This window comes from Thamnophis elegans, chromosome 10 (assembly GCF_009769535.1).
Source record: "Thamnophis elegans isolate rThaEle1 chromosome 10, rThaEle1.pri, whole genome shotgun sequence".
In the NCBI taxonomy this organism is placed as follows: Eukaryota; Metazoa; Chordata; class Lepidosauria; order Squamata; family Colubridae; genus Thamnophis; species Thamnophis elegans.
Genome location: NC_045550.1, coordinates 30,069,020 through 30,082,481, shown reverse-complemented (window position 1 = coordinate 30,082,481; position 13,462 = coordinate 30,069,020). Strand labels below are relative to the sequence as shown.

General features: G+C 37.3%; 1 protein-coding gene across 1 annotated transcript; it reads right to left on the bottom strand.

Annotated features, from left to right (window-relative positions):
* Positions 1–4,305: 4,305 nt before the first annotated feature.
* CFAP410 (cilia and flagella associated protein 410) lies at positions 4,306–12,901 on the bottom strand. Its single transcript, XM_032225988.1, has 7 exons — positions 12,688–12,901; positions 11,283–11,301; positions 9,894–9,940; positions 8,054–8,283; positions 6,867–7,041; positions 6,494–6,581; positions 4,306–5,015 (listed from the first exon to the last, which is right to left on the bottom strand). Exons 1-7 carry the CDS (start codon positions 12,870–12,872, stop codon positions 4,887–4,889), a joined length of 873 nt encoding a protein of 290 aa, XP_032081879.1. The 5' UTR covers positions 12,873–12,901; the 3' UTR covers positions 4,306–4,886.
* Positions 12,902–13,462: the final 561 nt, after the last annotated feature.

Sequence of the window (13,462 nt, the reverse complement as noted above, 5' to 3'; positions counted from 1 at the left end):
TGTGTTTATGCTCAAATGGTGTTTTTGGTTGGAGACTGGCCTCAGATCTGCAAGATGTGATAAATTAAACAGTTTTTTAATTCCAGTCTTACTCATACCTAATTGTTCACTGAGAATAACTTTGCTAGGTAGTGTTGAATAAGACAGGAGGCAGGATAGCTTATAACTATATAAGTTAGTGTATAACTATATAAATTTTCATACAAAGAAGAGACATTTGAATTTAAGATGCTGCCTTTGTTCGAAATTCAATTATTTGATTTCTTAAATGGAAGTTAAAAAAATCAATCTTAAAAATTGATGTTTTCCATTACTACATCTGATCCTTCTAGCTGAAAATGCAAGGGTACACATGCTCTGACATATGTTAATATGACACTGCCATGCAAGGCAACGAACACATAACCTCTTGCATCTCAAATCATCTTCAATCCAATAAGATAGGTGCCAATTCTCACGACATACCTGATTATTAACTGAAAAACTTCGCTTCATGGAGAATTAAGAAATTATGAGAATTTGAATTAAACAGTAATAGATTTGAGGAAGGGGTCTAGGGGAAAAAGAGAGATAATATATACTTTAAACAATAGTGCACTTCTCAGGACCTGGATATAAAGAATAGAGCAGAATGAGAAGTTCTATGAAGATTATAGCAAAGTTATTGGGCAAGCTAGTGTTGAAGCAGTTTTGGGAAATGTTGGGTGGGGAAGCTGTTTGGTTCAGTTGCTCATGCTGTAACAAATGATGACTAAACTTCACTAAACAACTAATAGAGTTCATGTCAAACGTTATCAAACTGCACAATTTCTGAGGATAACGAGTTATTTGTAATAGCATCATGAAAAGCACTGATGACGTGAAGCGAGGCATTGAGGCAGTTCCACTCTGTGGAAAGTTCATCTCTGCTGCCTTGAGGGTTTTCGTTGCTTGTCTACACAAGTGCTATCCCTGATTTGATGGGAAAAAATATCATTGTTTATTTAGGCTTGCATTCATGAAGATAATCTAGGAACTTAAACACCATAATTTCTTTCAATTAGGAAAAAAAAAACATTGCATAGTTCAAGACTATTTTTTTGCTGGGCTTGTGTAAGAATAAGTAGCTCAAGACAAGGAAAGAATGTGCTGTGATAAAACAGCAAAACATCATAAATTTACCATAATTCCTAGATGATTAAACACTTTGGCAAAAACACTCTTAGCAGCTTTAGGACACAATGTGTGGAATACAAACTTCTCATGTTCTGAAACAACCTGAGTTTTCTACTGTCATCTAGATAGTTAACTACACCATTTCTGTCATATACCCTATTGCTATTACATTTTATTAGGATATGTTCCCAATATAGTCTGTTCTCATTGTTATCTTCAGAACACTACCATAAAATATGTCAAGGTGTGTTTTAGCCTAAAAGGTGGCAACTGGACTATGTTCACCCACCCACTGAATACTAACTGCAGCCTGGTCTTCCCCACTGGATATTTCAATCTAAATATGTCAGTCACACTGGTGCCTACATAGTTATTATTTTCTTAAGTGTCTGTGTATTGGGGCAATGTCTTTTTGAAAATGATAAAATCCTTTTAGACATGAATCATTCTATATTAAAAACTGCTCTTATTACTGATTTCCATGCTCTAACAGCTTTTCTAAAAGACAAGCTGCAGGTGTACAAGCTAAAGCCTTGTTAAGAATTTTGGCCTAATGAAGTTAAACATAAAAGATTAAAATAAGGAAAATATTGAAATTTTGTGATTTGAGAAACAATTGTGAATATTAAACTGTTTTCTTTATTGATGTGTGGCATATTTCATGTTTTTCCTTATTTCAATCTTTTATGTTTGACTTCATTAAACTTTTTTCACTGGAATATAATACCTTTGAGAATATAAGTTTCACCAACTATGTCTTAAATATAGGTAGATGACATATTGCCAAAAGTATTCACTCACCCATCCAAATAATCAGAATCAGGTGTTCCAATCACTTCCATGCCCACAGGTGTATAAAATCAAGTACCTAGGAATGTAGACTTTTTACAATCATTTGTGAAAGAATGGGTTGCTCTCAGGAGCTTAGTGAATTCCAGTGTGGAACTGTGATTAGATGCCACCTGTGCAACAAATCCAGTCGTGAAATTTCCTTGCTCCTAAATATTCCACAGACAAATGTCAGCTGTTTTATGAGAATGTGGAAGCGTTTGGGAACGACAGCAACTTAGCCACGAAGTGGTAGGCCATGTAAACTCGTCCCAACATCAGTGTGTGACCTCACGAATGCGCTTCTGGAAGAATGATCAAAAATTCCCATAAACACACTCCTAAACCTTGTGGACAGCCTTCCCAAAAGATTTGAAGCTGTTATAGCTGCAAAGGGTGGATCGACGTCATATTGAACCCTATGGATTAGGAATGGGATGTTGCTTACATTAAGTTCATATGCGAGTAAAGGCAGGTGAGCGAATACTTTTGGCAATATAGTGTATTTGGTGTCCACACGTCTTTGACAGTAAAATATTCTATGGTAGATATTGCAATATAACCAATTTTTACAAAATTATATGCTGTTTTCGCTTTATAGTTCAGTTCTCAAATGAAAGCAATTCCACTTTTCTGAAAAACATTGCAGTTGGTTGGTATCTGCCCAGTTTTTTCTACTAAACAATTCCTTGCTATCTATATGAGAATATTCAAATATAACAGATGTCTTTTTATTTAATACTTTTACAAATGCTATCTTCTCCACAACCTCTGAATTACTATTATTTTGATGAGCCATAGTTATTTACCACAGTTTGAGCAAAAATTCTGATTCCTATGTAAGTTTGAATAGAGATATTGCAATATAACCAATTTTTACAAGATTATATGCTTCCAGAACAAAGTGATGCACAGCGGTACTGGTCAGAGATAACTTTACAATAGTGGTGTCAAACTGGTGACCCATGGGCTAGATGCGGCACGCACAGGCCACACCCACCCAGGTCTGCGAATGGGGAAAACGTCAAGAAATGTGACATGACAGCAACGTGTCACCAGTTTGATACCCGTGGTTTACAATATGCAAGTGTTCATCCTAAAGTCCTGATCATAGGAAGCACTGGCTTTAAAGCATGTGCTAGAGAGGACATATACACACATTTAGTCATAACAAAACCAAAGGACTTAGCTTTTTTTTTTGCATACTTAAAACACTGGATGCCCAATTACTATTGAGGATTGAAACATCAGAATCTGAAAAACTGAACTTTTAGGTGTTACTAGAACATGGTATTTCCTATACATCACTCGGTCACTTAGCTTACAAATATTTTTGCCAGCAGTTTTAATCAAATAGGTGAAGCTGCTCAAAAAAACCCTGGGCACCATTTTCCCACCAACTTAATATTTTTAGACTGAAAAGTAAAATTTATTTTCATGTGTTGTAACATCACCCCATAAATGTTTTAACAGAAGCAAGAAATCCCAAGTTACAAATGGAACCTGTTGCAAACCAAGTTTTAGTAAGGGCCAGATAATCCTATACATCCTGAGATAAACACTGATCTGGATCAGTGTTCTATAAATAATCAGCAAAAAAGTACATAATTTTAAGCACAGTCAATAATCAAAACTATGTTCATATTATAGAAGGAATTTTTACTTATTTCATGGCATAGTGGGTCTCCTGCACTAGACATATTTTGACAGACTAGGGTGGCTAAAGGACCCACTATCTCAAATAATACTGAATTTTGCTCAGCAGAGTTTAATGCTGACAGTGGTGGTGTATCCTCTTCCCCTCCATGAAGCCTTTATTTTTTAGAAGGCTTTAGAAGACTTCATAGACTGAAACCTTCAAATTTATAAGATGTAAATGGAATGTAGGGACACAGTGGCTAAGACGCTGAGGTTGTCGATCAGAAAGGTTGGCAGTTCGGCGGTTCGAATCCCTAATGCCATGTAATGGAGTGAGCTCCCGTTACTTGTCCCAGCTTCCGCCAACCTAGCAGGTTGAAAGCATGTAAAAATGCAATTAGAAAAAATAGGAACCACCTTTGGTGGGAAGGTAAGAGTGATCCATGTGCCTTTGGTGTTTAGTCATGCCGGCCACATGTCCAGAGAGACTTCTTCAGACAGTGCTTTGTAACGAGATAAGCATCGCCCCCTAGAGTCAGGAACAGCTAACACTAATGTGCAAGGGGTACCTTTACCTTACCTTTAAGTGGAATGTAAGTGAAACTGAGTTGCAAGGGATATCCCCCCCCCCCCCCCAATAAATTTCAAGTTACTTAACGGAGGAGAAATGATGACAGCAAAGACTTGGCTTCTAGCTTTTAATTTAAACATTCAATGATTTTCTTTTTATGAATTTTAACTTATGAAATTCTGGTTTTGAGACCAGGATTGTCAAACACTATTTAATGGAGGAGGAAAAGGAAGAGTCATGAAGCTTAGACTTGCTCCAATATTGGGATATTAGGGAAGGCCACCAGGTCTAACCAAGTCAGATATATCACAGGTTTGGTCTTACAAAGGCATGGGTAAACACGTCTAGGCATGATTCTTCCAGCAGGAAGGTACTAGCAAGACATGAAGTACATCCTCTTCCAAATGATAAGTCCTTTTTTTGTCTACAAATAGACATAATCTATACTTGCTTATTTGGAATCTCTGCTGCCAATCATTGTGGAAGGTGGAATAATAGTTGTAAAATGCAGGCACATAAATTGTAGGTGAAAAAATTACTGTCAAACATGGTTCTAAGCACATGCAACACAAGATGTGCTTGTTTTGTTTTTCTGTACAAAATCATCCATTCTCATGGGAAGTCCAACAATATACAAAGGATCCTAGTAGAGCTAGTGAAATTTTGCTGATCCAGAAACAGTTCCTTGGATGTGCTATCGGTCCTCATGGAGTTCCTTTTTCTGCAAGGCTTGGAGTTTGTTTCCAACTGTTTGATGGATGACTTCTAAACCCTCTGAATCCAGCTCTTCTAGAAGTAACATGATGGCATTGAGGATATTATTCTGTTAATCAAGGCGACAAAAAACAAAATCAGAGCAGATCATAGAATTACTGTGCAGATGCTACCTAGTCCTCTTATTATTACTATGAGTAGTCTTTGACTTATGACCACAATTGAGCCCAACATGTCTGTTTCTAAAAGACAATTAAGTGAGTTTTGCTCCATTTTATGACCTTTCTTGCCATAGTTGTTAAGTGAATCACTGCACTTGTTAAGTTAGTAACATGGTTGCTAAGTCACTATGGCTTCCCAATTGACTTTGCTTATCAAAAGGTCAGAAAAGGACTCTGCAACCCATCATAAATATGAACCAGAGGCCAAGTAACCAAATGTTGATCACATGACCAGGGACGCTGGAACAGTCATGTGAAAAGCAGTTCATAAATCACTTTTTTCAGTACTGTTCTAATTTTAAATGGTCATTAAATGAATGCTTTTAAGTCGACGACTACCTGCACCTTACCGTTTTCCTCCAATCTGTTCTCACATATTCAAACAAATTATTCTAGGAATACAACTGAATTTCACAGAAGATAGATTTATCAATGGCACCATATAATTGGAACAAGTATGGCAAAAGAAAGCAAACTAGGTACCAACAGTAATAGAGTGCAATTCCAAAAAAAAATATTGAGTACCACTTGAACACCGTTATTGACATCATTACCATCAGTCAATTGCAAATGGCAAGTTTACTTGAAATGGCTTACATCCTGCCATAGTAACTTTTAACTCCATCAAACAACAACATCTCTATCCCATGTCTTTGGGAAGGACATGAAGGTGGATAAAAATACCCAAACCAGTCTAAACATCTGTCTGACTGTGCAATCAACCGTAATGAAGATTTTGTCCATTCCAATGGTATTCGTATGGTGCTCCAGATGCTTTGGGATTGTACCCAAGGCGCTCTATTACAACAGATACTATCTTTGCTTTCTTTTGTCACAATCACTCTACCTGTATTTGCAGATCCTTATATTTTGCTATTTTGTTCAGTTTTTTTCTCTTCTATTTGGCTGTCTCCAAGTACTGCTAGTTCACTGTCCGGATTTTTTTGACTTACTTATTGACAATTGTTAAATCTGGGATGTTATGTGGCAGGTACTTGTCTGTCCCAGAGCACTTCAGTTTCTTTGTTTTCTATGACTTCTTCTTTACTTCTATTACACCAGTTCTTGCTTGTAGGCAAGTGGTATTTCTTGCAGATATTCCATTGCACTACTGTTGTTACTTTGTCATGCCATTGGGTTTATAACGAGTTGTCTTGCAACAGCTAACTAGGTGGTCACTGTTTCTTCAGCCTCTTTGCAGAGACAGCATTAATTTTCTGTTGCTGTCTTCTCAATTCTTTCACTGTAACAATGCAGCTGAGCTAAGCTGATTATTACTTGAGTTTTTTATATGTTTAGTGCAAGACAAATACATCATATGATTCAAAATACAGATTTTTGGGACGGTGAAGACTCTTCTACTCACCCATCTTGGGCGGGTACCATCTACTTCTTTGGGTGAAAATGTATCTTTCGGAACAACAGGCTTCATACCAAGCTGCTTACGGATTTTACTGCACAGAAAGAATATAAGTAAAAGAATGACTTCATGCAAAGTTCTATTAACATGTAAGATGCAACGAACTATATTTAAAGAGGAACACATAGATGCTGCACAAAAAAATTACATGTTTCTGCATACTTAAAAATCATGGAATCCCTTCTCATATTTCAATTTATTGATTTACAAAAGTGAGTGTATTTTTCACTCCTGATTGAATCACATGTTGGACAAAGTATTCTTCATAAATTAAGTCCAGAAAATAAATGCTAACAACACATAACAGAACTCTCCTCACTTTGTCTCCTCAAGTTCAGTGCTGATGTTCATGAGTTCATTTTCTGTCGTACACTCTGTCGTGCTGGACTCAGTGTTAGAGTATTGGCAGCAGCTGTCTACATCTGTTGTAACTGGGGGTGCTGTTATCTCTTCTCCTTGTACTAGTGCATGTGACAGTTCTTCCTCTGTCACCACTATACAAATCAAACAAAAGCCAAAGAGGGAGCAGTATTACTTATTTGTTCTTACACTGTTCATAATCCATCCCACCCGAGAGAACTCTCAACAGTTTACAGCAATTTAAAAAAAAAAAAAGTATTCCAAGCAGATTCATCATAGCAATAGCACTTATATAGCACCTCATAGTGCTTTACAGCACTCTCTTGAGCCCCATCAGGGTCAAACTCCTGGCTGTAGGCAGAGTTAGCCTGCATTACTGCACTTTAACCACTGCATCCTCAGGGCTCTTCATATTAAATTGAAACTTATAGCATGTTTGATATAGTCCTATATATTATACTTGATGTATTTATTAGTACAAGAAGAAAGGCTCCTTTGATTATAAAACCTTTAGCTATATACCATTCTTCCAACATAATTAATTTTGTGAATTGATAACTATAGAAATTAACTGCTTTTTCATATTTGAAACTAAGAATATATTAAGAATGAATTTATCAAAAATACTTTTCCATTAATAAACGGGTCCCAAATTTTATAAAACTAGAGAAGTAATAAAGTATGAGGAGCCAGAATTTGTTGCCACTTTTTTTTAATTTTCTGAAGTTTAAATATGCATTTCAACAGCAAATATTTATTTACACAAAGCAAGAATAGAATGGACTTAATTATAAGTTAACTGAAAGAACATTAATATTCTTTTGAGCTGCATATAATGCAAGCTCCGTGGCGTTCATTTTGTCCTGCTCCAAAACTTCCCCACAGGAGACTGAAAAAAATTCATTTTCTCTGAGGGTTATAGACGGTAAGCTGGGGAGGGCTGCATACTGCTCAATGGTTGCCCATCAGGATATTAAAGGGATATCTAATTGTTCTTGGCAAGGAGTTGTTTTCATATGAAACAATAAATTAATACCCTCCCATCATTAGTTCAAAGAAATATTAATTCAAAGTTAAATCTCATTTTGACACACAATTCTTAAGTGTTTCACACACTACCACCAAGAAATGTGCTGCTATACACACTCTTATTGTCAAGCTTCTGGAGACTAGGAAGATTACGCAGAACTGTCATTCTGTAGCGATGGTGGTCAGAGCCACAGCAGGGATTCTCAGACATCCAGAGGATTCTCAGGCGGGGCAGTTTTTTCAAGTGGAACAGCTCATGGAGGTTTGAAATACAGTTTCTCCTGAGGTAAAGCTCAGTTAGCTTCTCACACTGGTTAAAAGGTTCCAGACTGTAGATATTATTTGCACTAGAGAAGAAAACAAGAGCAGCATTAACGACTACAATTCTTTGTACAACACCAAAATCTTGGGCAGGTGGATAAATGTGTGTTTGTGCCCTTTCTTATGGTTCCATATAACATCTGAAACCATGAACAAGAAGAGGACAAAGAAAAATAGCCAGATTATTACATTTACATTGTCTGTTACATTTTCAACATTTTGAAACCAGAATTATAGCATCAGACTGTACACACTGATATTCAAAATTGCTCATTTCCTAAGAGAATACAAGTCTTGAGTGCTATTATTACTGAACCTAGGAGTAGAGATTGGGTCAGTAACTAAAAATGCATTGAAAAAAGAAAAGTGAAAGAAGATAAATCTGGGATACAAAGTACAGAGCTATGATAATGTGCACTTATAGAGAGAGATCAGAGAGGGGTCAAAAATAAATTCCTGAAATGATATGTACATACACACATAGACAGCAAATATATATATATATATATATATATATATATATATATATATATATATATATATATATATATATATATATATATATATATATATATATATATATATATATATTTGTATCTGTGTTTTGTATTTTTGCTGATAAATAAATAAAGGGAGACTAGTATAGATCTATTTCAAGCTATTTAGCTCTCATCAGCTAGCCATACCCTTACTGGGATTTATTTATCAGCAAAAATACAACACAAATGTACAAAAGGCAACAGTAAAAATATTGGGTTTCTGTCGTGATGGACTCTTGTGACGAGCCGATTGACAGATATGGAAGCAGTTAGCTTCCTCCCATTTATAATAGATAAACAGGTAGGGTGTTCAAGAATGATTTGAATGATGGATTGTCAATTTGTACAGTTAATGAAATGAAAAATGAAGATCTGTAATTTCCTTCCTTGTGATCTGGTGTTATTAAATAAAAATAACAATAATTTGTTTGTTTGTTTGTTTGATTTATATGCCGCCCTTCTCCCAAAGGACTCAGGGTGGCGTACAACATTTAAAAAAAACACATATTACAAAAGTTAAAAAAAATAGATAGAATATCCAAAAAATAAACCCAAGTAAGATTAACAAAAACATTTAAAAATTCAATTAAAATTAACAATAATGAATCATTTATTTTATTTTGTTCGGGCCAGGCCGGCTTGCTGGAAAAGCCAACTTTTTAGGGTGCATTGTAAGGACCGGAGGTCGGGGATTATACAAAGCTCTGGGGCAGCTCATTCCAGAGGGAAGGTGCTCCCACAGAGAAGGCTCTCCCCCTGGGGGTCGCTTAAATTTAAAGCATAGAAAAGAGAGTATAGTATAGCTGGAGCGGTAGGTTAGGCACATAATGTAGAAACATGAGACTATACATGCATGATCCAAAAATGAAATAATACCACTGTATTAATTTTTACTGAACAATTATGTATAGATATTGCTAAAGAAGTTTGAAATTTTTGCTAAGCTTAAAAATGATACATAAAGGCACAATGATTTAAAAAGCACATTGCCTGAATGCTTAAGAGATAGTAAGGACTTCTTTTCAGGTTCCACGTTGAAAGAAAGACCACTGATTTTCCTTGGCTTTCATTTAGTCAGCCACCATTCTAATACACACCTGAATGTGACCACTTCAACATTAGGAAGCTGATGGCAGATTGATATCTAGATGATTAAAAAGAAAAGAAAACAAAATATTAGCAAAACTTCAGTCTTGCAAGGAGAAGGAACAAATATATGTAATTAATTGATTGATTAGAAATACTGTATTTAAGCATCTGTAACAAAAGCTCCATATTACAACATTCTTATGTCAATTGAGCCCAAAATGCACTGAATCTAAATATCTACAGAGATCAGTTGAATTTATAGTTTTTCTATTTCAAAGAAACCTACATTATTACTGAGTGCTATTTTCAAGAATTTCAAGAATAGTTATTCCTTAGAACAATGTTTCTCAACCTTGGTACCTTTAAGATGTGTGGACTTTAACTCCTAGAATTCCCCAATCAGCTGGGGACGGCTAAGGCCTTCTGGGAATTGAAGTCTATGCATCTTAAAGATGGTAATGTTAAGAAACTGCTCTCAAATATAAAAGCAGATTAAAAAAAAATCCTTGATATGCTAGGGCTTGAACCTGTTCCAAACAAACATACATTATGACTTGTGCTTTCCTGAATGACAGTTCAGATATATAGTGCAACTGAGAGTCCATTGAAACTCTCTGTCAATCAAGCAAGATAAATCACAGTGATATAACATCTCCAAATGATGAGTCAACCCCCTATATCTCTTCTCACAGGCAGTTTCAGCGTGAGGTATGTGTGGCTAAAGCTCAAAATTACACCACTGCCAGCTCCTCAGCCCTCTAATATCTACTTTTCCAAAGAGAAAGAGGCAAAGTACCAACCAATGAGTCTTTGCTTCTTCCCTGGATTTAGTCGTGGCACGACAAAACCGCGGTCCACTAAAGCGCGCCCGATTAAAACGCGTCGCTGACATCATCAACAGCGCAACAACAGCGACCGCAGAGAAAAAAGGGCGCTTTAAAAAGCACTTTGAAAGCAAGCCGATTCACGTTAAGGTAAGGGTTAGGGTTAGGTTAAGGGTTAGGGTTAGGTTTAGGGTTAGGTTAAGCGTTAGGGTTAGGTTTAGGGTTAGGTTAAGGGTTAGGATTAGGTTTAGCGTTAGGTTAAGGGTTAGGTTTAGGGTTAGGTTAAGGGTTAGGGTTAGGTTTCGGGGGGTTAGGTTTAGGTGTTAATTTTAGCTTTAGCGCTCACAGCGTGCTTTTTTCGTCGCGCTGTGATGACGTTAGGTACGCGGTTTCGTCGCGCGCGCTTTAGTCGACCGCAGTTTTGTGGTGGAACCGATTTAGTATCTTTTGATTTCAGTCAAGTCAGAAAATAGCTGACAACCATTTACAATCCCCTGCTGGGAACAGATTATGAGAGACAACCAACAATTATTTCCATTTCTTACATATTAGAAACTTAGAAATGGTACTTACATCTGAGATACGGGTTCCCCTGAAAAAGAAGAACACATTTAAAAGGCATGTATAAAATAGTATATTAACTACAGCAATATTCACACTATGCAAAGCCATATAGGAAAGAACAATTTGAGCCCTCTACAAATGCCCTTTGTGCTTTTAGTAAGCCTGTGAAAGGCAGCGTGGCCTACTTATGACCTGCTGTATACATTTTGTTGATTTCTCTTCAATATGCCTGTGCTCGTACGTGTACATATACTATTCCATGCAACTGGAAAGCCTTTGAAATTTATCTATTCTGTAAAAGAGTTTCTATCTATGTGCAAGTCAAACTATTTGTAACCACACTGTAGCTAAGCCAACAAGTGTGTGCATGATAATGGGAAAGAGCTATTACCCCACATTTATGGAAAGATGTTAAACAGAAACAGGATCTACAGACAACAGCTGTAACCACAGCAGAGCAGCCACTCTAGTCCTTATCCCCAGGAAACACATAATTTGAATGAATGAAAGCAGAAGTCTCTATTCTGACTGATTTTACAATGTCTTATGTAACAATTCGGAATCTACGATATTTCAGACAGAGGAAAACAAAACCGACAGGTGGGGATAAGTGAAGGATATTTCTGAATGATAACTTCAGAATATTTTTGAAAGGAAGTGAAAGAACTACTATTGTTGAGAAAAAGGAGGAAAAGAAAAATAAGAGATATAGTAATAAGCATGTATGTTATCTAATAAAAAAAAGTATTTGTTAGGGTGTTTGCAGCATGAATACTATTAGGAGACAACCCAGGAGCAAAACACAGCAGAGACTTATTTTGGGGGGCCAAAACTTTTCCTTGGATGGACCAAAGTCAAGTTTTACTATCTTTTTTTATGCCACACACTTGATCAGTGGATGCAAGGGAAAGAGAAGTGGTGAAGTGAAGGCTAGGAACTAAAAAGTAGTAAAGAGTAATGAAAAAAAAATGAATAAACAGATAATTAATTGTGATTTTTAATCCTGCAAAACACAAAATAAAAATACTGAATTGGGATATAATACCCATTTCAATTAATGTTTACACAGTGGCTTTAATCGTTACTGGGGCGGAACTCTTTCCCTTTTCAACCACTCTGGATTTAGAAATCAGAAGAGAGACTACAACGATCTCAGGAATTCACTTCTCGCTGGGCAAAGCCTTTATCATAATTCTGCAAGCTACACGTTTCTCATCACTAGACCTCTCGGTCGACTATCTCGACCTTTCGGTGGCCATTGCAAGACAACGAAGCAAACAAAAGCGAGGAGCAGAAGCTTTCCAAGTCCTCGCTGAAACTACAGCGACCAGCATCCCAGCCGCCACGGCCAATGGCGAGGAACGCCGAAAACTGCAGTTAATATAAAAGGCCGCCACCTCCTCCTCCTGCTCACCAGCAATTGAGCTTGCGGACCCCTGCAAGGCTCGTAGCTTTCGCTCGAGACAGAACCGCTTTACGAGTCAATTTCATGGTCTCCGCACAACCATCGGACTTCTCAGGTCTCTTGGCTAAGGTTGGCTTGGGAACTTCCGACGCGTTTCCCACAACGACTCCAGGCGCAGGCGCCATCATCTCCATCCCACTCCCCGCGGAGAGCGGCAGCCAGAGGCGGGACTTAACCATCTAACTCCCTCCCACTCGTCGTGGCCACGCCCTTTAACGACGGCGCACAAGCCTGAGCAATCACTGCAGGGGAAGGGTTAGTTGTAAGCGGTCTCCGGAGATGAAGCAGGCAGGCAGGGAGGGCTTATCCGCTGAACTGTTGCCCGTGATAGTTTCCCTACCTTACTTGGGCGTTATTTGCGTTTCACAATAATTGCACCGCCTGTACGTTAACCATGTTTGTCTCCTGCCCTTCGGGTTGGTGGATGGAACTCGCCCTTTTTCATTACTTAAAATACTTGCTCCCCCCCCCCTTACTTCTATTCAGCGTTTTTTCCCCTACATTTAAAAGTAGCATATCTGATTTCTCCCATTTGTACTTCATCTCCTTAACACTTCTGTCGTAGTCTGGGCCAAACAAATAAGAGGAAAGCCTGCTTGCAACAGTTAACTATGAATTGATGGAAGCATAAGTAGCAAAAAATGCTAAGCCTCATGCATAAATAAGATAAGTAAGAGTCTTTGAAGAATGACACAGGGATGAACTGCTCAACATCTAATTGATT

Coding starts and splice junctions, on each gene's coding strand:
- CFAP410 (XM_032225988.1), bottom strand. CDS start 12,872: ATGGAGATGATGGCGCCTGCGCCTGGAGTCGTTGTGGGAAACGCGTCG. Junction 8,284..9,893: donor GTTGAAGTGGTCACATTCAG/GTGTGTATTAGA, acceptor TTTCTTCTCTAG/TGCAAATAATATCTACAGTC. Junction 7,042..8,053: donor CCAGAAGCTTGACAATAAGA/GTGTGTATAGCA, acceptor TGATTTGTATAG/TGGTGACAGAGGAAGAACTG.